The following is a 27,943-nucleotide window of genomic DNA, read 5'->3' on the forward strand; positions in this document are numbered from 1 at the left end:
TTATGTCTTTATAAATGATATTTAAAAATTTTTCATATTTCAGTTATTGCTAATATATAGAAAAACAGGGTTTTTTTAAGCTGAGCCATCCTGCCACCTGTTGGCAGCTCAGTGGCTGCTCAGCTTGGGCCGGGAATTGAACCGCTGTTGCTCAGAGCTCAAACTCTTGAGCAAGCTCTTTGGCCGGCCCTCAACAGTTGATTTTTATATCTTGACTTTATTTCCTGAAGCATTCACTTACTGCTGCTTTTAGTAGGGTTTTTTTTGTTTTGCTTTTGGGTTTTTTGAGGTAGGTTTAGGATTTTTTTTTAAAGGTTTTATTGGGGAATTGGGGGTGGGGAACAGCATTGGGGAATCGGGGAGCAGACAAGTTGCTGTCCTTGCGTTCTTCAGTCTAGTTGTGGAGGACGTCACTTCACTGGCCCATGTTGTTGTTATCATTGCGCTCTTCCCGGCTGAGGCAGTCAGTCACCGGCCATTGGACAGCTGCTTATGGCGGCTCACGGCAGCTCACATCAGCTCAAACCAGCTGCCAGCCACTCACGGTAGCTTATGGCAGCCCACTGCAGCAGGGGCTGCAGCCTACACCATCGCCGGTGGTGACTTACGGCAGCCCAGCTCCAGGTTGAGCTGTTGGTCACCATCTTAGCTGCAGAGGGTGCAGCGCCACTGGTCCTCATGTGGGATCCGAACCGGGGCCCTACTGCTCAGAGCTGGCGTCCCAAGCCAACTCTTAACCAACGTGCCACTCGGCCGGCCCTCCTATAGCATTTTAAGAGGAGTAAATGTCATTAATAATGGTAGCTTATATTTTGAGTATACTGAAAGTGGCTTTATTTATGTAATTTGTTGATAATGAATACATGAAATTTTTGAAGACACCTTGTTCCCTTTTAAATCTTTTTAAATTTAAGCAATCTGTAACAAGAATTTTTTTCTTTGTTTATTAAAGTATAGTTGACATGTGTATTACATTACGTGCAGTTGTACAACATAGTGCTTTGACGTTTATATACCTTATGAAGTGATCACCATGATAAGTCTAGTAACTGCCTGTGACTGTGCAACGTTATTATGATATTATTGACTGTATTCCCTATGCTGTATATTATATTCCTGTGACTTACTTATTTTATAACTATAAGTTTATACCTCTCAATCCCCTTCACCTTTTTTGCCCATCTTCTGCCACCTTCCCCTGTGGCAAACATCAGTTTGTCTCTGTGAGACTTTTTCTGTTTTGTTTTGTTTGTTCATTTATTTTGTTTTTTAGATTCTACATATAAGTAAAACCATACAGTATTTGCCTTTCTCTGTCTGACTTAATTTACTTAGCATGATACTCTCTAAGTTCATCCATGTTGTCACAAATGGCAAGATTTTATTCTTTTTTATGGCTGAATAGTGTGATTCATCTATTGATGGACACCTAGGTTGTTTCCATATCTTGGCTGTGGTAATACTGCAGTGAACATAGGGATGCATACATCTTTTCAAATTAGTGTTTTCATTTTCTTTGGATAAATGCCCAGGAATGGAATTGCTGGCTCATAAGGTAGTTCTATTTTTCATTTTTTGAGGAACCTCCATACTGTTTCCCATAGTGGCTGCACCAATTTACATTCCATCCATAGTGCACAAGGGTTCCCTTTCGCCACATCTTCACTAACTTCTTGTCTTTTTGATAATAGCAATTCCAACAGGTTTTAGGTGTGATATCTCATTGTGGTTCTGATTTGCATTTCCCTGATGATTAGTGATGTTGAGCATCTTTTCATGTGTCTGTTGTCCATCCTGTCTTCTTTGGAAAAATGTCTGTTCAAATCCTCTGCCCGTTTTTTAATTGAGTTTTATGAGCTCTTTATATATTTTGGATATTAACCCCTTATTGGATGGATCATTTGCAAATATTTTCTCACATTAGTAGGTTGCCTTTTTGTTTTGTTGATAATTCCTTTGCTGTGTAAAAACCTTTTGGTTTGATGTAGTCCCATTTGTTTATTTTTGCTTTTGTTGCCTTTTTTGAGGAGGAATATCCAAAAAAAATATTGCTAAGACTGATGTCAAAGAATTTACTGCCTAGGTTTTCTTCCTGGAGTTTTATGGTTTCAGTCTTACATTTAAGTCTTTCATCCATTTTTAATTTTTTGTGTATATAGTGAAAGGAAGTAGTCCAGGTTAACATTTTTTTTGTATGCCTCTATCTGTCCATTTTTCCCAATACCATTTATTGAAGAGACTGTCTTTTTCCAATTGGATATTCCTGCCTTCTTTGACATAGATTAATTGGACATGTAAGTGTAGGTTAATTGACCATATAAGTCTAGATTAATTGACCATTTTTTAAGTTGACCATTTTATTAATTTTTATATTAGTTGGCATTTTATTAATTGACCATATAAGCATAGACTGACTGACCATATGAGGATTTTCTTGCTTTACAAGGACCTATTATTAACTTGGGGTATGGAGGTATAGATTTTTATAAATAGAAACATGAACATTAAATTTATAGTTGGCCTTGTGAAAAGACGATGTTATTTTAAGTCTTTTGAAATTATTTTTAGGGAACACCCGGCACTTATTTGACTTCTCATAATCAAGCTTCCTACACTCAAGAAGCAGCTAAGCCCTCTGTGGGCTCTATCTCTCTTGGACTGCCACGGCCACAGGAATCTGCCAAATCAGGTCAGTGAGTAAATACTCATAATGTTTCTGCAAAATTTGTAGCATCACAGTCAGTAATTCAACACTTGATGTTTCATATTTCTCTTGCTTTGATCCACCATAGCTACTGTGCCCTATATCAAGCAGGAAGAATTTTCTCCCCGAAGCCAAAACTCACAACCTGAGGGTTTATTGGTCAGGGCACAACATGAAGGAGTGGTCAGAGGTAAAATATGCTGTTTGGCAGAAATATTAAACTTTTGTCCCCAATAAATTTATTAAAGTAAGTTATTAATATGTTTTAACGGTGGGTATTTGCGTTAGAGCCTTTAAATTCTAAATTTAAATGTTCTTTCCATATAAAAATGACTTAAAAACTTTGAAATTCTGTATTTCAGCAGTCTTTTGTAACAACTGCAATATTATTTTAAAAGTAGATTTCAGTAAAACAAAAACTATTTTATTTTTGTGCTGCTGTTTTCCTTTTATTCTTATCCCTCTCCCAAGTAGGAGATGATTTTTTTCTTTGTCAGGGGTAGGGAGATGTAGTTTGCTAAAGATTTTGTTTTTATTCAGGTACTGCAGGAGCCATTCAAGAAGGAAGTATAACTCGGGGCACTCCAACCAGCAAAATTTCCGTGGAAAGCATCCCATCCCTACGGGGTTCTATCACTCAGGTTAGTTACAGTCATTCCTGATATACTGAAGAACAGCTAATGAGAGAACACTGGAGGTGAAGTCTCAAGAACTTTGGCTGTTCCAGCAATATAGGTTTATGATTAAGTTGTTCATTTTTCTGGGTTATGAGACACGGTCTCGGTGATGATAAATCCCAGATCCATAAACTGTCTGCATAAAGACATTAATGTGATTATTTTGACCACAAGCTGTATTATCTATATTAACCTATCATTTGAAAGGTCAATTATTTGAAAATTGGCAGAAGAAACAAGTTCTAATTGATGCAGATCTCACTGTCTTACTGGTAAAGCTTTTTCATGTGCTTAGCTTAAATAGAAGTTGAGAAGAAAATCATTATAAGCTATTTGCTTGCTTTTGCCCCTTGTGAAAGCAAAGGAAGGTCTGCAGTCTCAGTATGTAAGTGCCTTCTAAAATCTAGGAACTGCTAAACTAGGAAATACGAATGGCATTGACAAAAGCACCAAAAATCAAGCATCTTCTTCCGATTTTGGCTAAATAAATTGCCAATTTTAATTAATAAAAGGTCTTTCTTTTCCTCAGTTAGATGTTAATTTTAGTTTGAAATGTAAAACAGTCTTTAGCCTCTTTATTAATGTAGATCTGGGAAAGGAAAATTCTATTTCGGGAAATCATTATAAATAAAATCCTGTGCTTTTGCATGTTGTACCTTTCACAGGTTTTCTGTTCTATTCCTCTTTTTGGTCGTTAGTTCCAGTTCCCTAGGGTAGTGGTTGTTAAAGTGGTCCCTAGACCAGCAGCATTAGTGTCACCTGAGAAATTGTTAGACATATAAATGCTCAGGCCCCACCCCAGATATACTGAAGCCTCACCCATGGGGGCGGGGCCCAGCAATCTGGATTTTCCTGCCCTCCAGTGCCTCTGCTGTGTGGCTGTTTGAGAACCATGCCCTAGGACCTTGCTGACTAAGTGTAGTTGTGCTCCAGAGCATCAGCATCACCTGGAAGCATGTTAAAATAATGCAGAAATTTCAGTCCCCACTCCAGACCTGTTGAATCAGAATCTCCATTTTAACAAGATTCCCCAGTGAGTAATTCCTCCTTAAGACGTGGTTTATAGTATATGGCATATAGTGATCTAGAAAGTTACATATTAACTCTTCAGATTTCTCCTCCCACATTTGACCAAAGAAGTATATGTTTTCCTGAAATTAGTTTGCAGGATAAGCAATCATTTTAATATAGACAGAAGAAAAATAAATGGCCTGTGCATATTATTTTTTCTTCTTCATTTTTACTCTAGTATCTAAACTGTGGATAGGAAGACAGAATGCAGTAGAACAAATGAGGCTAGGCTTTATCTGATTATTTTCAAAGTAGTTTGTCCATATGACATGAGCACTTCTGAAGTGGGTATTGAGGATTTCCAGATATTTACTACTGAGCTTACTTAATGGCTGGATGAGTAAATGTATTGTTCTCGTCATTCTTCTTGCTGGAAGCATGTGGTTTCAGCTTGTCCTCTCTAGAATTTGGAAGACTCTAATGTGTGAGTGGGCTAGGTGTGGCATCCCACTTTCATTTCAAGCCAAGCAGCTCACTTGTACGAAGTATTCTACATACTAGGTTTCATGAATGATTTTCCTTGAAGGGAAGGGCTTACTGCTTAAAGGAAGGGTAAAAGAGTCATGGTCATAGACAACCCAGAAGAGGATTAATGATGGTGAAAATTCAGATGATAGGACCTAAACTGAATCCATATCAAAAAATGAAGAAGGCGTCTGTGTTTTTCTTCCCTTTCTCTTAATGATGATCATAGGTCTAACCCGGCAGACACTTTGGTAATTGAAAGTTCTTTTTTCCTCTTACACATTATGAGAGAAAGTTGTGGTATTCTAAATTTAAAACTTAATTTATTGTTTTATTAGAAATTTTGAAAAAGTTTTATTACATTTGCATGACAGGCCTTAAGACAAATATTTTACTGAGTTAAGTGCCTTCATATAGAGGCTTTTACTTAAGCTGCTTCAACTTATATACCTGTCAGCATTCTAAGAAGTTTTGTGTGTCAGGGTTCCAGGACAAAGATACAGTATTTCTGTTTATAAAAATTTAATGTCTGATTTCCTGTCATGTGCTTCTTTTTTATTCTTTGAAGATATGGGTTGATCTGACTCTCAGTGTGGTAGGTTAAATTTTCTGAATGTTTTGCATTTCCTCTAAACTTAAGTGACTCTGGTACTTGTGTTTTATTTGATGGCAGGGTACCCCAGCTCTGTCCCAGGCTGGCATACCAACTGAGGCTTTGGTGAAGGGATCCATTTCTAGAATACCCATTGAAGAAAACAGTCCTGAGAAAGGCAGAGAGGAAGCTGCATCCAAAGGCCATGTTATTTATGAAGGCAAAAGTGGACATATCTTATCTTATGATAGTAAGTATTACATCTTTATGCTGAAGCCAACACTATAACATGTGACTAAAAGCATGGACTCTGGTTCCCCCACATACTTGGCTTTAGGGAAGTTAGTTTTCCTTTTGTGATCCCAAATTTCCTCTCTGTAAAGGGAGTTAATAATAGTGCCTTTTCAGGAAACGTTTGTGATTAATGAACTGAGACAGTCAATGAAAAGTGATTAACAGCACAGAGCTTATAGTAAGTGTCCTGTAAGTGGTAGCTAACATCAGCTGTGGTCAGGTGATTTAGCCTAGGAAAAGCATCTTTGTTAGCTTTAATGGGATCACTTTATTTTAAATGGATTCCCATTTTATGAGGTTAGAATTCAGGAGTAGCTAATAGCCTGATAATCCTGGAAAGAGTACTGAATTTAAATTCTCTTTAAATATAACTATTTTAATGTCTATATGAAAACATTTCTTTAGATGTATTTTTGTTATATTTTCCCAGTAATATTATTTTATAAGGATGACTCAGTTATGGTATTAAAGCCAATTGATGAACTAAATTTAAGTTCTCATTTTTGACTGTTTTGTGACTGATCTGAGTAGTTATTAGTCATGCTTTGTCTTTCTCTTTGAATACAAAGAAATAAAGTATGAGTGCCTGATGCAAAATGCATAGTAATTTTCTTATTTCCATCCTTATTTTAACCTTTTGGCATATATTAGTTTACATTTTGTTTCTGGGGGAAGAAATTAATGTACATTGCCTAAGCCAGAAATCTCGATGTCATCTTTGACTCCTCCTTCTGAAGCTTTCCACATAGTCAGTCAATCACTAAGTTGTTTCTATTCTCCTTCTTAAAGTCCCTGGAATCCATCCATTTCTGTTTATTACCCACTGTTACTGTCATCTTTCATCTGGAGAACTTGGTAGCTGCCTAATGATCTCTCTGCCTTCAGTTTTAAACCATAATCAGAACTGTACATCTTGTCACTTCCTGCATGACCTGTATGTCATTGTTAAGCCCCTTACCTTGGCTCAGTCATCCCTCTATGATCTGCTTCCAGCTTGTCTCTTTCCACCTTTCCCCTTAGCCCTCTTGCACTTACTCTCCCTACACGCTTTGTCCCAGCTCCACCCTACACATTGGCTGTTAACTGAGTTTAAGCTCTTTTAAAGTACCATACTTGGTTTTGCCTCGGAGTCTTTGTGCTCATTGTTCCCTTAGCCTGTACCACCTCCTCCTCCCTTTACTTTGGACTTAAACAACTCTTGATTTATCCTACACTTCTTAGCGTAAACACTACTTTTTCTAGGCAGCCTTATCTGTACCTTTAAGTGTTAGATTTCCCTTCCAACATGCTCATAGCGCATTATCCTTCTCTTTTCATAGTACTTTGTACACTTTATTGTAATTGCCTATTAATTTATCTGTATCCATCACTATTGGGTAAGTTTAATTAGCAAAGGGACTTGATTTGTTAACCTTATCTGTAAGCCTACCTTATGCCTGGAACTCAATAAATATATTTGAATGAATGAAAAGATTTTTATAAATATCATCTATACAGATGTATCCTGTAGGTTAAACCTAGTTTTTATATTGTTATTTTTATAAGATAGATTATAAAATTATGATAACTACTGTACAATAGGCCTTGGGCTCTTCTGAGCAATTCTTGTTTCTATATTCTGCAGATATTAAGAATGCCCGAGAAGGGACAAGGAGTCCAAGAACAGCTCATGAAATCGGTTTAAAAAGAAGCTATGAATCAGTGGAAGGAAATATAAAGCAAGGGTTGTCAATGAGGGAGTCTCCTGTATCAGCACCATTAGAAGGTAAAACGTTTCCAGAATGTTATTTAGATACAGTTAACATTGTATAGTAAATTTGCATTGTTGGGTTAGGTTATATTTAGTCTGTTGTTTCTACCTGAAATTTATATTTCTATTAATATATAAATGAAACATTAATATGTATAACATATTAAATAGATAACATTAATATATGTTTAAATTTATATTCCTATCGACATATAAATCAAGTGGTGCATGGCTGTGGAGGGGAGTAAAAATTAAACATAATTGTTCACATCATAGGTAGCTATTAGAATGCTCATATAATTTGTAGATTATTCCTGTTTGAGTTTAAAAATGTAAAATTCGGGCCGGCCGAGTGGCTCAGTTGGTTAAGAGCTTGCTCAAGAGTGTGAGCTCTGAGCAACAGCGGTTTGAGTCCCAGCCCGAGCTGAGCAGCCGCTGAGCTGCCAACAGGTGGCAGGATGGCTCAGGTAATTAAAAAAAAAAAAGTAAAATTCATTATGACAACTTTGTATTTATTGTGAGGCAGATAAAGTAGTGTAATGGGTAGAACAAAGACGTATTTGAATCTGAGTTTCACCCTATCCTGGTGAATTTCTCTGTGCCTGTTTCTTCTGTAAATTAAGGGATTGTACCTACCATTGTGTGAGGATTAGAGACAGGTGTCCAACTTGTGCTGATCATGTGCTATGCCTTCAGTAATTGATAGTATGGTTTTGTTCTGTTAGTGACTCACTTTCTTTAAATCTTAACCTGCCTCAACTGTTTAATTTTAAGCTAGATGAAATACTAAAAACAGAGTAAGGACTCCTCAATCTTAAAAGTCTTATGTAATTTTCTAACAGCTGAATTTTCTCTGTATTAAAAAAAAAATCTCACTTCCCTTTACTTTAGGATAAAATTTATCAGCAATATAACGTGCAACTTCTTAAGAGGCTATTTACAACTCTTTCATTTTGATTTGTATGTTTGATCTATTTTTGAGGTATCTGTTTTTCATGTTTTCCATTTCTCACAGGTATATTTCAAAGCTGAATAATGATTTCCAGTCCCTTTGTATTTTCTCTCACCTTGATATAGAAGCATTGGGATTTTAGATTAAGCTTTGAAGTCTTTCTTTCCTTTATGACCTATAATGGATATCTTCTGTGGGCATTTTCTATGTAGGAAAACATTTCAAAAGGAATAAGTGATGTCATATTGGGTACTTCCAACTTTTATTGTTTCTGTGACATTCTTCTGAGTAGTTCATAAATTTAAAATGATTTCTCTTTCTCCATAGAGCTTTTATCAATATATTCTCTAAGGACAGTACAAAGTATATGTGAATTGATATGCACATTATGTTTAATGCTTGAATTGTTCTTGTTTTGAAAGGGCTTATATGCCGAGCATTACCCAGAGGGAGCCCTCATTCTGATCTCAAGGAAAGGACCGTGCTGTCTGGTTCGATAATGCAGGGTAAACTTTTTGTTGGTTTTGGTTTTTATTCATGACTGCCTCACGGGAAAAGTAGTTTGACATTAATTTGCAGTGCATGAAACGTGCTTTTCAAGCCATTTTTCCTTTTGAAATATTAGATATTTAAGGCTTGAGTATAAATCTTCTGTTTCTGAACTACATACTTTATTTGAAGATGATAGTTACCTAATCTTCAAGTATAGAGACATCTTCATTCTGTAAGAAACATTCTGTGATTGTGATGAATGATGTATTAAATCTTGAACAACCCTAAAAAATAATGAGTGAATATTTAAGGATCTGTTGTAAACAGAAAATTGATTATAAACTGCATGGTGGCAAAGCATTAATTTTTTAAATTGCGATAAAATATGTGTTAAAAAATTGACTATTTTAACAATTTTTAAGTGTATAGTTCAGTGTCGTTATGCAGCCGTTGGCATTATTTTAACAAGTATGTTTGTTGAATACTTTCTTGAAGGCACACCAAGAGCCACAACTGAAAGCTTTGAAGATGGCCTTAAATATCCCAAACAGATTAAAAGGGAGAGTCCTCCCATACGAGCATTTGAAGGTGCCATTACCAAAGGAAAACCATATGATGGCATTACCACCATCAAAGAAATGGGGCGTTCCATTCATGAGATTCCACGGCAAGATATTTTAACTCAGGAAAGCAGAAAAACTCCAGAAGTAGTCCAGAGCTCGAGGCCAATAATTGAGGGTTCCATCTCCCAGGTAACTAGATCATGCTTCTTTCTGTCAGCCATTCCACTTGAAACTGATATTTTTGGAGCATTTTTAAAAAGTACAACTTAATCATTATTAGTAATTCTTATGATGTCAGATCTCTGGGAAGTATATGTGAAAGTTTTATGTATGCTTTATCAGACAAAAAAGATTACTACAGCATGCTGTAATTGCCATGAGCCAGACATAGACCTGAGATGGAAAAATATTCAGATGCTTTGGGCTACCTGTAATGTTTGTTTTGTTCTTTTTAGGGTACACCAATAAAGTATGACAGCAACTCGGGTCAGTCTGCCATCAAACACAATGTCAAATCCTTAATCACGGGGTCAACCAAAGTATCCCGTGTAATGCCTCCACTAGAAATTGTGCCAGAGAACATAAAAGTGGTAGAACGGGGGAAATACGAGGATGTGAAAGCAGGCGAGCCAGTGCGTTCCCGGCACACCTCGGTGGTAAGCTCTGGCCCCTCAGTTCTTAGGTCAACACTTCATGAAGCTCCCAAAGCACAGCTGAGCCCGGGGATTTATGACGACGCCAGTGCCCGGCGCACACCTGTGAGTTATCAAAGCTCCATGTCCAGAGGCTCACCCATGATGAGCAGAGCTTCTGATGGTATGTTATTCTTGTATCCTGTCTGATCATTTTTAGGGTGCGTTTTCACATTGGGCAAGTAGAGAATGTTGAATTTTTAGCTTTACGTTGTCACAGAATCTGTAGATTGTGCTTGATGCTAGGCCTAGGGGGTGCTACCAAATTAAAAATAGACATAATTGTGGGTAAAATACCTAATATCTTAATCAAGTGCAGAGTATGATGGAGTCCAGAAATGCTAGAGTCTAGAATAAGCATATTCTTAGAGAGGTTTTTTTCAGCTAATTCTATAAGGATTTCTGGAAGCTAATTTTGACAGTTGTTTCTTCAGTGGCGGTCTGGTGTGGAAGTAGAAAGTTTAGGGTCTGGAGCAAGACTGTTTAAGCTTGAATTAAAGTTCTTCTTCTGCATGAACTTGGACAAGTGACATAAGTTTTCCATGCCTTAGTTTCCTCATCTATAAAATGGTAACCTAATATTAAGACCTACCTCACTGGATTGTTGTGAAGATAAAATGAGGTAATATGTTTAAAGGACTTTAAAAGAATAGTGCTTGATAAGTTTGAAGGACACAAAAAAATGTGAACTGTTGTTACTGGTGTGTATATCAGTAAGGTAAGACACATTGATTTTTATCAGGTGGTCCCTCAGAACAACCTGAGGCCCTTAAAAATTTATCCACTTATTTAAAATTTTACTGCAATACATATTTATTGAGGGCTCATTTGCAAGGTTCAGGGCTGGACACTGTGAGAGTTGTAAAGGTGAAGTGATTTAGGCGGTAGGAGAAGGAGTAGAGTGAAGGGAGGAGAAAAAGGAAGTACCTGCTTATGGGTAGGGTGGTGAGTCCCAAACCGTTTAGCTCTAGTTTTGAAGAATTGCCCTACAGAGGGAAAAGGCATTCCACCTTTGAGCAAGTTGGGTTTGGAAGGGGATGTAATAAACGAGTGTGATGTTTTGGGTTGTGACAGGCATATTTGTTTGATCATGATAAAATCGATATTATCAAAATATTAATAATTAGATGGTGGTGGTGGTTGTACAACATTATGAGTGTGTTACTGCTACTGAATGACACCCTTTAAAATGGCTAAAATGGTAAATTTTGTGTTCTGTGTATTTAGGGTGTTGAGACCCAGTTTCCAAAATGGTGTGGGAGGTGTTCCCTACACCAACAGACAATTCTCAGACATCAGTAGTGTCCAGGAATTCAAGTTAATTCCAACACTATCTACCCAGAGATAGCATCAGATTCCACAGGTTAAGGGTTCAGCCTACAAGGCTATGCACCCCCCTCTCCCTACCCCAATCCTGCCAAATTCAGATGCCAGTCAGGCTGTTAACTTGTGCTACTGACTGCAGATTGGAGATTCCAACGACACCCTCCAACACAGGATGCCTGTCGCAAGTCCAGATTGTTACCTGTACTTTTGATCAACTGGCTGTAAATCAGAGGTTCCCATGACCCCCTCCTTGGGTTTGATTAACTTACTAGAATTACTCATGGAGGTCAGAGAAACATGTTACTTATTAGATCACCAGTTGATTATAAAATGGATGTAACTCAAGAGCAGCCAGAGGGAGGAGATGCATAGGGCAAGGTATGGGGGAAGGTATGCCGAGCTTCCATGCCTCTCCAGGCGCCACTCTCCCAGCCACCTCCATTGCGCACCAACAAGGAAGCTCTCAGAACACAGTCCTTTTGGTTTTTCATGAAGGTTTCAGTATATAGGCATGGTTGATTATATCACTAGCTGTTGCCAGTTGAATTTACCTCCAACCTCTTTTCCCTTCCTGGAGTACAGGGTGTGAGACTGAAACTTCCAACCCTCTAATCACATGATTGATTCTCTTGGCAACCAACACACATCCTTAAGTCCAAAAGTCACCTCACTAACATAACAAAAGATGCCTTTGTCCCTCCCGACACTTAGGAAATTCCAAGGGTTTGGGGAGCTGTGAGTTAGGAACTGTGGATAAAGAAACAAACAGAGGGTGCCAAAAAAAAAAAAAAAAGTATGCACATTTTAAGAAAGGAAGAACTGTATTAAAATTGTAATACTCAATATATACCGATAACAAAAGACTTGTATACAAGTCATGTGTATACATTTTTTTGGCGCCCTCGGTATTTATTTCTTATAAATCACATATTACATGCATGTTTTACCACAATTATTAAAATAATTGAGTGTGTTGGCTAGTAAGCGTTTGGGTTTGATAGACATTGGTGGGAAGAGCTTACCTCTGAATAACATCATTTAGAAAAGAGGCTGGAGGAGGGAGGAGATTGATGTTGGTGAGGTAATGAGAGTTTCTTTGTGGAAGTACAAGCAAGGAAAAATAGTACAGTAGGCCCACCTATCAGCAGGGATACTTTGCAAGACCCCCAGTGGATGCCTGAAACCTCAGATAGTACTGAACCTTATAGATGCTCTGTTTTTTCCTGTACATACATACCTTTTCACTTAAAGGAAGCACTTTATCTTCTCTTTGGCATGTCCTAATTGCCAACATAACTAGCTACTCTTTGTGCTTTCGGGCCATTATTAAGTAAAATAAAGGTTACTTCAACAAAAACACTGCAGTATGGTAACAGTTGATCTGATAAGAGAAATGGCAAAATGACTAATGGACAGATAGCTTATACAGCGTGGAGAAGAGCCAGAGAGCACAGGAGTTCATCACACTGCTCAGAACACTGCACAATTTAAAACTTATGAATTGTTTATTTCTAGAATTTTCCACTTAATGTTTTCAGACTACAGTTGACCTAGGTAACTGAAGCTGCAGAATGCAAAAGAAAAAAGGTTGGGAGGACTACTATATAACTTAGTGACTAATGGGCAGCAAGGAGGCTGGGTAATGCAAGGAGAGGAAGTTGAGATTCATACATGTGAGATCAAAAGAATTAAGAATGCTGAAGTCATACAGAAAACAAAATCATTTTTAATGGGATTTAAAGAGGAGTGTTGAACTTCATTTCAATCTTAACATTAGGTGGTAAAACACTGGTGCTATGATCCAAAAGGTGATAATCTGCAAATCTCAAGATCTTTGGCTAGTTCTTCACATTTGCATATTTTACAAGATAAGATGTTAAATGTTTAGTGGACAGGGAAGAGCAAAATATTATATGACTATAGTCTGCATTTGAGTGGTTGAGAAATGGATAAATATCATACTTAGCAAGTTTTCTTAAGGATTTGTGGTATTGGCTCTTTTTTTTTCCAGCTACGATTTGTTCTGGCAAGTCTACCAATCATGAAAGAAAATCGACACTGACCCCTACCCAGAGGGAAAGCATACCAGCAAAGTCTCCAGTACCTGGTGTGGACCCTGTAGTAAGCCACAGTCCTTTTGATCCCCATCATAGGGGCAGCACCGCAGGAGAGGTTTATCGGAGCCATCTTCCCACACATTTGGATCCAGCCATGCCGTTTCACAGGGCTCTGGATCCCGGTAAGCACAGTGTATAGTGCTAATTTATGGCAAAGAAATAATATACCTGCATGACTTTTAAAACTTTCTATTTATTAAAGTATACAATATGCAGATAATTGCACATATCATTAGTATACAGGTCAGTGAATTTTCACAAACTGTACACCCACATGTTACCAGCATCCAAATCAGGAAACAGATATTACCAGTACTCCTTGAAGAATTAAAAATAATAGGTATATGAAAAGTCCTCTTATTTATGGCATTTGTTTAAGCTGATTAAAAAAGTGGCTTAATGTGAAGAATTATTTTTAAATGGCACAGGCATACCTTAAACATTTTAATTTACAACATAGGCATTCATTTACTAATGTTCTGATCTAAGGTCCACTGATTAAGCCTCACCATTGTCTTTCTTATATAAACAATGCTTACATTTCCAGGTTTGTTTTTTTACGTGAAGCTAGAATTTAGAGAACTTCAAATCAATCTAAATACAGAATCCTTCAAGATATTTTTCCTCCTGTCTTTTAAAATTGTCTAGTCCATGCCTGATTCAACTTCTGTATTGAGTCTTTCCAAAGTAGTCAACTTAATTTCCAAGAAACCACTCTTTTCATTCTTCTCTCATTGATTTACAGATCATTTCATTAAGTTACATAATTACAGTAGCAACTATAGCTAGAAGAAACTTTTGAACAGACACCACTGACTGAGTAAACAGAATTCTGGTAGGTGCAGAAGTGTGTAGGTTTTCTAGGGAGCAGTCTGCACTGGGCACAGTGCTGCCTGCCAAGGACAGGGCAACGTGCTCTGCAAAGGGAGAAGAGTCCTGTCAACACCATCAGCAGCAGGTCAGAGGAGGGAGGTCCGTCTCTGCTGGGCTGGCTGGCTGTCATGCCCCACCTGCTGTGTGGGTTCCACCGTGCCTTCCCAGGTCCCAGTCCCTGCTCCTCTTGCCCGTTCAGACTCACTCAAATGTATTTTCTGCTCATACCTTTTCTGCTTGCTTGTTATATCCTTCAAATTGAAATTCGGATACAGAACACTTGTATTTTATCTTGGTCTTTAAGGAAGTGATTTTCATTACCAGTATGCTAAGATTTCTAAGGGTTATTTACATTTCATAGTAGCAGGGTATGTGTAGAAAATATTTCATCTGAAAGTTGCATTGCTGCCATCAAATTGTTTGTTGAGAACATTAGGTTTCAGAGGAATCCATACCTAGTCCTTCAGAGACTGTCCAGAGCTGAGGTGGAAGTTCACACAGAGTCAGCTGACAGACTTACCTGGCTGGTTTTCTAGATGAAAGGGAAGCAAACATTCCAGAAAACTTGTCATTTATTGTTTTTTATATATATAAAATAATTCACTCAAGTTCTCAGACATAATTGAATGTTTATACTTTCATTTAGTTTTTATCATAGTCCTTTATTTTATAGCAGTTTTATTTGCTTGTCATTTTGGGGCTTTTGCTAGACTACAAATGTTTTGATGATAGGGACATTATCTTCTTTTTTTATTTTATTGTACCTACCTCTTCCTAGTATCTTGTGTCGTGCTCTAACCTAGGATTGCCAAACTGCTGCCTGGGGGCCAAATTCTGCTGCTGCCTGTAAATAAAGTTTTATTAGTGCATAGCCCCACCCATTTGTTTATACCTGTGGCTGCAGTGGCAGAGTTGAATAGATGTGACAGAGACCATATGGTCCACAAAGCCTAAAATATTTTCCATTTGGCCCTTTACAGAAAAAGTTTGTTAATCATGCTCTAAATACATGCACTGATTAAATGCTTATAGACTAATCATTTTCACCCCCCCAAGGAAGTAAAGTTGCTATTTGTCACAAAGCATTTTCACATCTATTTCCATCTGATTGTATTGGATAATCAGTACTACAAAAATAATTTTATTTTCAAATAGCTCTTGGAGACTTCAGGTGAAAATATAATAAAGTTGCACGACAGAAATTGAAAGTAAAACTGCTTGAGAGTTTTTTTTAGCTACTGTTCCACTGGTAAAAAGGTTAATAATACTCATATTTTGTCTACTTTCTGTTTTCCATTACTCTGACATTAAAATGTATGTATTAATATTGCTGATATATCAAGGTTGAAAATGAATCCAGCTTAATCCCTGTAGCCGCCCACCATGCTTAATAAAAGTTCCATGTGCACATTAACTCAACAGATTGTTTTTTTCCTTACTCTTTTTTGTGGGTGATATTTAGCCAGTGAATTTTACCCAGACTAAATGAAATGCCTTTCTCTTATTCTCTCAATCAGCAGCTGCTGCTTACCTGTTTCAGAGACAGCTTTCACCAACTCCAGGTTACCCAAGTCAATATCAGCTTTATGCAATGGAGAACACAAGACAGACAATCCTCAATGATTACATTACCTCACAGCAGATGCAAGTGAACTTGCGCCCAGATGTGGCCAGAGGACTCTCCCCACGAGAGCAGCAGCTGGGGCTCCCATACCCAGCAACAAGGGGTCTGTGTCTTTGCAGTTCATATTTCATAGAACTTACTATGTGTACCCAGGGTTTCCTAGGTACTCAATCAATATTTGTTGAATGAATGGCAGAAAGAAAGTAAAGAAGGCTGTATCATTCTTTCTATAGCCTTTAGCCCTTGAAGGCAAACAGAGTAATGTATTGAGACAGGGTGTTTTGGTGAACACTGAAATCATTGTGCTAGGTATTTGAAGTCATTGTGTTACCAGTTTGCTGTCTCTCTTTAAGGCCATGCTTTTAGGTTCTTGATATGGAGCAGAGTATTTCATATCCTTCTCTAGATTTAAAGAAGATCTTACAAAATAAAGATGATCTTACATTTTTATTTATACTGTATACAAAGTATCAGTGGGTTATAGAGATAAACAAAAAAAGCCATTTATAGTTCTGGATCTTTAGAATAACACTTACATTTAATACAATTTTATTCTATTTGTCTTTTGAGCAGGAATCATTGACCTGACCAATATGCCTCCAACAATTTTAGTGCCTCATCCTGGGGGAACAAGTACTCCTCCCATGGACAGAATCACTTATATTCCTGGTACACAGATTACTTTCCCTCCCAGGCCATACAACTCTGCTTCTATGTCTCCAGGTAAGGGTCCACAGTCACATACCTCTCTGATATGACCAACATACTCAAGTGTTTACAGCATAGCCTTTGAAGGTATTTTGGGCACTTTTTCCCCATTTGGTCTGCTGTTTTACATTTAATATTTAGTAATAGTCCCCATGTGCCATCTTTCACTGAATACTCTAGAAATATCCTAAAAGCTTGTCTTATACTCCTGTTGTCATCGAAGACTCTTAATAAAATGAACTTTCTACATCTCAAATTGGGAACTTCTTGAAAAATTTTCAGTTACTTAAGAATTTAAAAGTTGTTTGATGGGGCCAGCCGAGTGGCTCAGTTGGTTAAGAGCTCGCTCAAGAGTTTGAGCTCTGAGCAACAGTGGTTTGAGTCCCAGCCCGAGCTGAGCAGCCGCTGAGCTGCCAACAGGTGGCAGGATGGCTCAGCTAAAAAAAAAAAAAAAAAGTTGTTTGATGTATCTGATAGGTTGATATTTTTGTCTTTTAAGTTGCAGATTTCTGTGTTTTACAGGACACTCAACACACCTTGCAGCAGCTGCAAGTGCTGAAAGAGAACGGGAAAGAGAGCGGGAGAAGGAACGGGAACGGATTGCTGCGGCTTCCTCAGACCTCTACCTACGGCAAGGTGAGTGGATGGCTTTGTTTATTCTGTGGACATTTCTTAGTATGTAGTATGATGTAGTGCTTAATGTTGTGGGGAAGCCAGGTTGTTCTTACAAATAAGAATTATAAGAGAGAGTAATTACACGCCTTTAGTGAAGTGTACAGGTTAAAAGTGCTGTAGAAGTTAAAATGGTACAGATATGAATTTTAAGCAGGAAAATGAAGTTTTCATGATGAAGTTATCATTCTGATTTGGCCCCAACAATTGGCTACAGTTGGGACTGAAGATACTGGGTTCAGAGCTCACTGAAGCTGAAAACAGCCCAAGCAGAAGGCTCATAGACATGAAGACATGTGTTGTTGAGCTGGAATTTAAAAGAAGAATGGAAAATATGGTTAGAAGGTTATGCGACATTTTGAATGATAAGTGAAGTGCTGCCCTTTGTTGTAGGAGGTAGGTGACATGATCAGAGGGACATTTACACAAGAGTGGCATGAGACGGATTAGAACCCTGAAGGTAGGCATGGGCTGGTGCCAGAACAGTTAAGCCGTGTTGGTAGTTCATGATGGCCTAGGATAGGATGACACTGGGAATGGCTAGAAAGGAACTGCTTGGAAGAATATTGTTAAAGTGGCTCAAAAGGACTTATATGCAAAGGACTATTAAAAGGACTTAAAAGTTATTAAAAGAACTTCATAACTAGATATGCAGAGTGAGGAAGAGATGAGAAACAAGATTGTCTGCACTTAAGATAGAGCAGGATTAGTGAAAGCAAAGAGTGATTTTTATTTTGGACATACTTAATCTGAAGTGTCTTTGAACATTTGTTCTTATTCATGGTATACTTGTCTTTTTATATTGTTTCCGTCAGTGAATCATTTACCATGTCCATATTGTCAGACATACAAATCTGGCAGTTAGGAGAACAGACAGAACTTGGAGATTATGACTTAGGAGTCATCTGCAAGAGTTAAAACTCTGACTTGACTGAGATTTCCAAGGGGCAAGCATATGAAGAGAGGACTATATCAGCCCTTAGATGTTACTGGGAAGGATGTTATAGGTGGAGGCAAAAGAGCCAGAGATGGGGTCAGAGAGGTTGGTGCAGAACTGAAGGGCACAGTATGAGGAGGTTATCACATTTATATGGTCATAGGAGACAAACTCTTTGAAATCAAAGTGATGGCACTATAGAGAAGGAGCCTAAAAGCTAGCCATCATATTTGACCTAGTAATATCATTCCTGAGGATTTATCTTAAACAGTTCAGTGACTGCAAAGCGTAAAGATATTTAGATGTAACATTGTCTACATGTAGGAAAAAATCACACCGTGTCTAATGATAGGAAACAATGAATTGTGAGGTAGCACTATAATATTGATTGTATAAAAATATGGAAGTTGATTTAATTAAAACCATGTACAAGTGATAACTTTGATAGGAACTATATTTTGAAAATGCTTGTGGTCCCACTGATGAATAACATGCAGATTTAACACAATAAAATACCATTTTTTCTCCATCAGATATTTAGAAGGTTGATATACACTCTGTGTTGGAGTGTCTGAAGAAACATTAACTCGCTTACATTGTCAATGGCAGTGTAAATGGGGAGAGCCTTTTCAGAGAGATACAAATTTAAATAACAGTTCCATTTCTAGGATTATACCCTGTAGAAATATTCCTATAAGCTGATGTATGGTCAGAAAGGAGAAAATTGCTGAAGGATGCCCTGGGTGGTACCTGCTAAAAGAATATAGGTTTATGTATACTAAAACTGCTAGCTCTTATGAGGGCAAAGAACAAGTTAGAAAGTCAGAGAGAGGGCATAGAACAAGAGGGGGTAGAGAAGAAAATGACTAAAGAGGAAATTTGAGATCTTCCAAGTAAAGTAGTTTTGACCAAGTCCAAGTTGTGGCTTTGTTACGAGAGAGCTGAGGTTAAGTGAAGAAAAAGTGTCTCAAATATTAAAGAAGTGTAGTTAGTGGAGCTGCACTTTTGCAAAGGGCAGTGTGAATGATTTCATGTCAGAAGAAAGCTTGCTGAGAGAAAAGTTACCTGTGGAGGGCAGGGCAGGAGAGGAGTAGAGCAGGAAGGACTGTGGTGAATGAGACAGCCTCAAACCCTGGGGTCGCAGTAGTAAATTATCTTCATTATTATCCTTAGCAAGTTGTACCGAATTTGATTTTGGAAATGATAAGCACACCAGAATTTGAGGAAAAATCTGGGAGATAAACTTATCTTGTTTGCATTAATACTTCATTATTGGTGTTATTTTTGTTTTTTGTCTGGAATCAAGACAGAAATTTGTCACAAAAATGGGAATGACAGTAAATGATAACGTGTTTTTGTTTCAAGTTAGTGGTGTGGTTTTCTTGCATCTTTATTAACACATTGTTTGTGGGAAACGAGTAAACTTGTCGTATAGAGAAAAATGCCCGCTTACAAAGTGTTAAGAAACTCTTACAGAAAATATTTCTATAAAGACCAGAAAGTAGAATATCAGGTTTCTTGTCTCATTTTCCTTTTTTCTATTTAGGAATATTAGGAAATCAACAATCCCTAAGTGTTGCTGTCTCTAGCTTCTTCCTTATGGATTGTCTCTCCCCCCCCCCCCCCCCTTCTGTAGGCTCAGAACAGCCTGGTCGACCTGGCAGTCATGGATATGTTCGCTCCCCATCCCCTTCAGTAAGAGTTCAGGAGACCATGTTGCCCCAAAGACCCAGCGTTTTCCAGGGAACCAATGGAACCAGTGTAATTACACCTTTGGATCCAAGTGCTCAGCTACGAATCATGTAAGTCTATTGTATACATTTTGACAAAAATAATACAAGTCTCCTGCATACACACCGTTTAGTTTGTGATTGCAGTAGTTTTAGTAATCATTTACTACCCACTCAACATTTTCTTGTTGTTGCCATTTGTCCTTTCATCTCCCCACCACACCCCAAAGTACAGTCTCCCCTTCACGGAGCTGTGGTTTGTTTTATTTACAGGCCGCTGCCTGCTGGGGGCCCTTCAATAAGCCAAGGCCTGCCAGCCTCGCGTTACAACACGGCTGCAGATGCCCTGGCTGCTCTTGTGGATGCCGCAGCTTCTGCTCCCCAGATGGATGTTTCCAAAACAAAAGAGAGTAAGCATGAAGCTGCCAGGTTAGAAGAAAATTTGAGAAGCAGGTCAGCAGCAGTTAGTGAACAGCAGCAGCTAGAGCAGAAAACCCTGGAGGTGGAGAAGAGATCTGTTCAGTGTCTGTACACTTCTTCAGCCTTTCCAAGTGGCAAGCCCCAGCCTCATTCTTCAGTAGTTTATTCTGAGGCTGGGAAAGATAAAGGGCCTCCTCCAAAATCCAGATATGAGGAAGAGCTAAGGACCCGAGGGAAGACTACCATTACTGCAGCTAACTTCATAGACGTGATCATCACCCGGCAAATTGCCTCGGACAAGGATGCAAGGGAACGTGGCTCTCAAAGTTCAGACTCTTCTAGTAGCTGTATGTATCTCACTCTGAGTTTCGCAATGTGATATCTGAGTAAAGAATTACTTTATTCTTTAGGAAAAGCAGAACAATATAGTATAAAGAAAATCCTAATCTTCATAGTAAATGTAATAGAAGGGTTTTGTGGGTTAGTAGTGCAAAAATGTCTCTTCTATTTTTTATGATTTAAATATCAGAGTTTCTTATGTATACCTATGAAGGTATTTTCCATGAGAAAACTATGCTCTTTATAGAGTTAAAGTTGTAAATAGATAGATAGAGGGCAGAGCTTATTGACATTCCCAGGCATCTGGAAGGTGACGGATGTATCATCAAGCTCTCGGTTGTGGAAGCCTGATTTCTCAAGCAGTGTTTTCTGGGATATGATTCAGTATTTAGGCCAATATCCCAAAGCCTCTTACATCCTTCTTCTAAGGTATAGAGTTTTTAAAAGTGAGACCACCTTATTGTTGGTAATTGGTATTTACATCGAACCTTTCTTGTAAGTTGGATTTTGATCAAGTCCAGTTAGTCATTTGATGTCTACCCTGTGGGTCTCTATCAATTCACAAATCTACAGTAAAATGCTAGAAAAGTTACTTTAAATTTATTTTTAACTATTGCCTAAATTTTGTATCGAATTCCTGAAGGAACAAGCAGGTATTCAAATAAAGTATCTGCTAATTTGGGAAGCAATTTAACCATCCGTAGCCATCTCTCTATTGTTTTCATTAATGAAATTGAGTTGGAGATAATGAAAAAATGATTTCTGGTGTACCAGCATGCTATGTGCAATTCTTTTTACCTCCATGCCTGGATTTAATTTGTTTCGGGATAAATATCTCCCCCATTGTTGAGGTTTTTGGAGAGATGGGGGCAGCTTCATAGTTGTGTAGACAGATTTACTTTAGCCTGGACAAGAAAATCTGCAAAATAGGTATTATACATGCAGAAATTGCTAGTTGAGGAAGAGCCATAGTTATTATATAAATAGGCCCTTTGGAGGGAAGTCACCAGCACACATGGTGACCCAGCCTGTGGTTATGGAATGCTGTAGCACGTGGTTCCCTAATCACTGGGTAACACTTTCAGTTTTGTGTTACAAACCAAGTTTTGCTCTAGGAGTTTGACTTTTAGAAGGTCTGAAAATAGGAAGTCTGGCTTCTTTACTGAGTGTTCATGTTTCTGAGTGTGGATATATTTTTTTCCATCATTGGGTAAATTACTTGCATGCCCACAAGCTTATTGCAGTCATTCAGTGTGGTTTTCAGTTTTTATCTTCAGAGCCTCCCTCCCCCCCGAAGCTGAAGCACAGAGCCTTCACCTTACCCTTAAGGCTTCAAGAGCAGTGTGAACACAGTTTAGCCTCAGACTTTCCATTGACTCCATAGTGGATGTGGTAAGCAGACTTAGGATGTTGCGTGATGAGTACCAGCAGATACAGAGGTTGCAAAGTAGTATAAATTACTTTGAGTATAGTGATTCATTGTAGTTCCCCAAAGATAATTTCCATCCCAATTATCAGGTTTCTATTCTCCTGAGCATACTGGAGCCTAGGGAACTGCAACTTCCATGTTCTGGAGAGAGGTAGGAGGAAAGGGCTGTGCAGCTGAGTCCTGGTGGAACAGGTGGTGGCCTGGTAGTAGAGCTCATTGCCATCTCTGTAGCTGTGTCCAGGACCACACAGACAGATCGCACTACCTGATCCAGCCAGGGTCATGTACCCTTTTGGGCCTCTGACAGTTTCCTCAGGTTCTTTGGTGCAGCCTGTTGATACAAAGAACACTAAAGTCAGAAGGTTCCTGAGTAGGAGGTTCCATCTGCCTCTGTCCCATTCTGAGCTCTGAGGCCATAGCAGGACTGTGAAAAGACCTCTACTGCATAGGCCATCAGTTACCTTAGGAACTGCATCTAAGAGGGGCTCTTCTCTGATGTGGGCATCCTCCCTTTCTGCCAACGAAGAGAATTTGCTTCCCTTCAGACATTCCCTACTATTTCTGTCTGTTTTCACAGTGTAATACGGTGCTAAAAAAGTTGTTTGGAATAATTTTTGTCAGCAATACTACAATGATTTGAGAAAATAATTACATGTTAATCTATAACTTTAAAATCATCATGATAATGAAGCAGCTTTGTAGCCTCAAAGTTTTTCTAAGAGCTCACTATCCCACAGAATTGAAATTATTGGAAACAATGAACTGTTGAGATCTCTCCTCATTTGTTAAATTTGTTCTGATGAATGTTTATTTCCTGGTGATTTTCTTTTCCAGCTCCCAGGAGAATGTCGCAAATCTGTTTTCTATTCTGCCTTGCCTAAAGGTCTTAGAGCCCACAAAATTCCAGAAAACTCTGTATCCTATCAAGATTAGGAATACCGAGGAAGCACTTATGGATCTTTAATACCAGTTCATTGAGCTTTTTTTTTTTTTTTAATCATTAACCTGGTTGCCATGGAACATTTTTGAGAATAAAAAATGAAAATATGTAAATAGGTTTGAAGATCTTGGATTTTTTAAACTTTTCATAGGATTAGTTTTAAAATAAGACTATTTTCTTTTCTTAAAGTATCTTCTCATCGGTATGAAACACCTAGCGATGCTATTGAGGTGATAAGCCCTGCCAGTTCACCTGCACCACCCCAGGAGAAACTACAAGCCTACCAACCAGAGGTTGTTAAGGCAAATCAAGCAGAAAGTATGTCTTCTTTAGACGCCAGTTCACGTTTTCATATTTGCATTTATCATTTGCTTCTAATTATCTGTCCAGACCACATTAAGAAATAACTTATTTTATTAGTTTTGTTTTAGAGTAATCTGTACTAATGAAAAGCTTTTAAAGCTATTATTTGATGACTCATTTGTTTATATTTTAATGATATAGAAAATAGTTGATATTGTTTTACCCACTTATTGATTCTAAATTTTATTCTATGCTAGTCCTCTGATTTCTTTATTTATTCAGTAAATAAATATTTTTTCTTCAAAATTAAGATAGAATTCTATTCAGAGATATGTACCACATCCCTTTCATGTGTTCCCCTGAATTGTGTTTAATCTTTGATAATGAGTGAAAGGAGGGGCATCTCTGGAGTAAGACATCTATCTTTCCTCTAATAGATGAAGCCACCAGACAGTACGAAGGACCATTACATCACTTCCGACCACAGCAGGAATCACCGTCTCCACAACAGCAGCTGCCGCCTTCTTCACAGGCCGAGGGCGTGGGGCAGGTGCCCCGGACCCACCGACTGATCACACTTGCTGATCATATCTGTGTAAGTTTTTCATTATTCTTATTAATTTTTCTTTTTTTAAAATCATGCAGAAGGCACATTTCACATAGAATCACAATAAAGATGTCTTGGTTTTTTTATGCTACATTTTTTGCAAGTACTCAATGGGTTTAACCAATTCCTTCTTTTCTCATTTACAGCAAATTATCACACAAGATTTTGCTAGAAATCAAGTTTCCTCACAGCCTCCCCAGCAGCCTCCCACTTCAACATTCCAAAATTCACCATCTGCTTTGGTGTCTACACCTGTGAGGACTAAAACATCAAATCGTTACAGCCCAGAATCCCAGTCTCAATCTGTCCACCATCAGAGACCAGGTTCAAGGGTCTCTCCAGAAAATCTTGTGGACAAATCCAGGGGAAGGTATGGTGTTTATTTGAAATCATATGTAAATTTACCAACAGTAAAACAATTTGAATATATCTACAAGATAGGGGATTTATTTCTTACATCCGAAGTTTATTTACCTTAATTTCCTGGAAAGTGTAAATGAAGATTTTTCCTCATTTATTCTTGGAACGTCCACAGTCTGGGCAATTAATACTATATCTTTAATATGTATTCAAAATTTGATTGCTGCTACTTCGGTTTGTGGGTTTGCAAAGGCGGTAATGAAGAATGTGTAGTTTGGTAGTAGTTTAGGGACACTTTGAGTGGTCCTTCAGAATCATAAAAATGTTTTTCTCTCTCAGTGGTTTCTATTGGGTCAGCAGTAGATGTTTAAGGAAGCTGACATTAAATAATGAAAATGAGGCCAATAGAGGCACCATAAAGGGAAACACATTTTATATCACAGGGCCATTTGGTAAAGAGCATATCTTCTTATCAATATTTTTAGTACATGCAGACCCAGGGAAAGGTCTTGGGACCGAAAATCTACCTCCATAGTGGAGAACAGAGAAACTTACATACAAAGCATGTCTTGGGCTTCTGCAAGACGAAATGGATTCCTGCACTGCTTGGCAGGTGCCAAAGAATTACCTAGGTTAAAGGGGGTTATAGTCACCGGTAAATGATACGTGAATGCTACCAGGTACGGGAAATTACTTTACATGCTTGACCAGGTCAGGACAACAGCCTGTTCCACAAACCAGCACATAGTAGGAAGTAAGGGTGGGGTATTGGTTTATGTCAGAACAAACGTCAGTTATAAACAGAAAGTCTCTAAGGGGGGTTTGTGGAAAGCAGTCTCCCCCTCTGGTTCAGGCCCAGCTCACAGGTCAGGCAGTGGTCATGTTTAGGACCATCTCTCTCCTCCACACTCCACCCCTCGTGACTGGCTCTTAAAACTATCTCACATGCCCTCCTCTTCTCCAGTGTACCCTGAGTGGTCAGCCCGGGGCTTCATTAGCATGGAGGTAGCTTGTTTAGGCACCGATTGGACACATTGGCCACATTAGCCCACAGCAACAATATAGGCACATACAAGAAAACTAATATTAGTAACAGTTTTTCTGCCGTGCCCCCCAAGACCCAAACCAGTGTGGTAACAGGTCACCTAGACTTGGGGCCGGGTCACTTACAGCATTCACTTGGTGTTTATGTCTGTGTTGGTAAAGAGGAGATATTGGCAGACTCATCTGGTATAAAAACACAACATTCAGTTTGGATGATGGCACAGGTACTACCCTGTAGCTGGATGCTACAGAAATCGCAGAAGTCTAAGGTCAGAAAGATACATATTTAGTGGGAACTTGAATTGAGAGGTCTTCTTCTTCTATGAGAATTACACCTGTACCCTGGTCTTTGGATGTTAATGTGGCCCCAGCCTTGGGAACCTGGCCAGGCTGTGCAAACCATACATATTGGCCAGGGTAGGTAGTGCTTTCTGGTGTAAGGAGGTGAATAGAAGGGGGAATATGCCTGACCAGGACCCCTATAATTGCCCCTCTTTTTTTTTTTTAGATTTTTATTAACATACAGCTAACATATGATATTGTATTAGTTTCAGATATAAACCATAGTTATTCATCATTTATATACCTAAAGAAGCGATCACCATGATAAGTTCAGCAACCATATGACCATAGCACGCTATCACAACATTATTGACTGTATTCCCCATGCTGTACATTACATCCCCACGACTTGTTTCATACCTGGAAATCTGAACCTCTTATTCCCTTGCACCTTTCCCCCTGCTTTTTTAATTTTTCAATTTTAGTTGACATTTAGTATTATTTTATATTAATTTCAGGTGTACAACATTGTGGTTAGACATTTGTATAATTTAAGAAGTGATCCCCCTGACTAGTCTAGTACCCACCTGGCACTATGTAGTCATTACCACATTATGGACTATATTCCCCCATGCTATACCCTGCATCCCCGTGACTACTTTGTAACTACCAATTTGTACTTCTTAATGCATTCACCTTTTTCACCCTGTCCCCTTAGCCCCCCTCCCATCTATCACCCCGATAAATCTAGTACCCATCTGACACCATATGTAGTTATTACAATATTATTGACTATATATATATTTTTTTTTTAAGATTTTTATTGGGGAATTGGGGGGATGGGAACAGTGCTGGGGAATTGGGGGAGGAAGCACAGACAAATTGCTGTCCTTTTGTTCTTCAGTCTAGTTGTGGAGGATGTTGCTTCACTGGCCCAAGTTGGCACCATCATTGCGCTCTTCCCGGGCGAGGCAGATCAGTCGCCGGCTTCTGGACAGCCGCTCACTGCGGTTGCTGGCCGCTCACGCTGGCTGCTGGGTACACACGGTAGCCCATGGCAACCCACTGCAGCAGGGGCTGCAGCCTACACCGTCACCCGGCGACTCACGGTAGCCCAGCTCCAGGTTGAGCTGTTGTTCAGCATCTTAGCTGTAGAGGGCAGTGTCACTGGCCCTCATATGTGGGATCCGAACCGGGGCCCTCTGGCGTCCCAAGCCAGCTCTTAACCATCGCGCTACTCGGCCGGCCCTTGACTATATTCTTGGTGCTATACCCTACATCCCCATGACTACTTTGTAACAACCAATTTGTACTTCTTAATCCCTTCCCCTTTTCGCCCATTCCCAACTCTCTCCTCTCTTAATGGTGCATGTCCCAATCCATATATAGTTTGTCTCCACAGGTCCTGATTGCATTAAAATAACAGGATACCACCAGAAGTTGATGAATTTCTCCCCACCCATGGGTGTGAAGTAACTGACCCACCTCTGTGGGATGTCCCATTGCAGATTCTAGTAAATGGCCCTCTTCCCAGGGACAATAGGACTCAGTGCCCTCAGTATCATAGTTCAGTGATCTGTGGCAAACATTGTGACTATCGCTGTGTCCCTTGTCTTCCACACTTTTACTGTGTTGGGTTTCTCAGCCTGAGTTCCTGGCATATGGGGCAATAGGCCCCATGGGTTGGTCATTTAAATGTATTAACGCCTGGAAAGGGTCTTCGTTACCTTTGTCCACCAGCCAAAGTAGATTTTCCAGTTAGTAACTTTATCTGTTGTTTAAGGATACCGTTTTTTGGGGGGTTTTTTTTTGTTTTGTTTTTTAATTTTCATCCCACCTATCTGGCTGCCTGTGGGTTTTATGGGAGGTGGAATCGCCTTTCAATATTGTATTCTTCTGCCCATTCTGATATATCATGTTCTTTGAAGTGTGACCCCTGGTCACTATCTAGTCCAGAGGTTCTCAACCATTCACAGGGGT

The 27,943-nt window shown here is 38.8% G+C and overlaps 1 protein-coding gene across 1 annotated transcript in view; it reads left to right on the forward strand.

The window, feature by feature from the left end:
- The window catches only part of LOC109382177 (nuclear receptor corepressor 1), a gene marked incomplete at its 5' end in the record, with an annotated part of 104,765 nt that overhangs the window by 58,755 nt on the left and 18,067 nt on the right, over nucleotides 1-27,943 (forward strand). The window contains 17 exons of the mRNA XM_019641488.1: nucleotides 2,569-2,689; nucleotides 2,793-2,894; nucleotides 3,245-3,345; nucleotides 5,591-5,759; nucleotides 7,428-7,568; nucleotides 8,928-9,011; nucleotides 9,493-9,749; nucleotides 10,016-10,376; nucleotides 13,590-13,817; nucleotides 16,086-16,295; nucleotides 16,766-16,915; nucleotides 17,423-17,536; nucleotides 20,146-20,311; nucleotides 20,513-21,006; nucleotides 23,557-23,685; nucleotides 24,108-24,265; nucleotides 24,424-24,647. Of these exons, the coding sequence (XP_019497033.1) occupies nucleotides 2,569-2,689; nucleotides 2,793-2,894; nucleotides 3,245-3,345; nucleotides 5,591-5,759; nucleotides 7,428-7,568; nucleotides 8,928-9,011; nucleotides 9,493-9,749; nucleotides 10,016-10,376; nucleotides 13,590-13,817; nucleotides 16,086-16,295; nucleotides 16,766-16,915; nucleotides 17,423-17,536; nucleotides 20,146-20,311; nucleotides 20,513-21,006; nucleotides 23,557-23,685; nucleotides 24,108-24,265; nucleotides 24,424-24,647 (3,209 nt within the window). The remainder of the gene's footprint in view (nucleotides 1-2,568; nucleotides 2,690-2,792; nucleotides 2,895-3,244; nucleotides 3,346-5,590; nucleotides 5,760-7,427; nucleotides 7,569-8,927; nucleotides 9,012-9,492; nucleotides 9,750-10,015; nucleotides 10,377-13,589; nucleotides 13,818-16,085; nucleotides 16,296-16,765; nucleotides 16,916-17,422; nucleotides 17,537-20,145; nucleotides 20,312-20,512; nucleotides 21,007-23,556; nucleotides 23,686-24,107; nucleotides 24,266-24,423; nucleotides 24,648-27,943) is intronic.

This window comes from Hipposideros armiger, unplaced genomic scaffold (assembly GCF_001890085.2).
Source record: "Hipposideros armiger isolate ML-2016 unplaced genomic scaffold, ASM189008v1 scaffold_61, whole genome shotgun sequence".
Taxonomy (NCBI): Eukaryota; Metazoa; Chordata; class Mammalia; order Chiroptera; family Hipposideridae; genus Hipposideros; species Hipposideros armiger.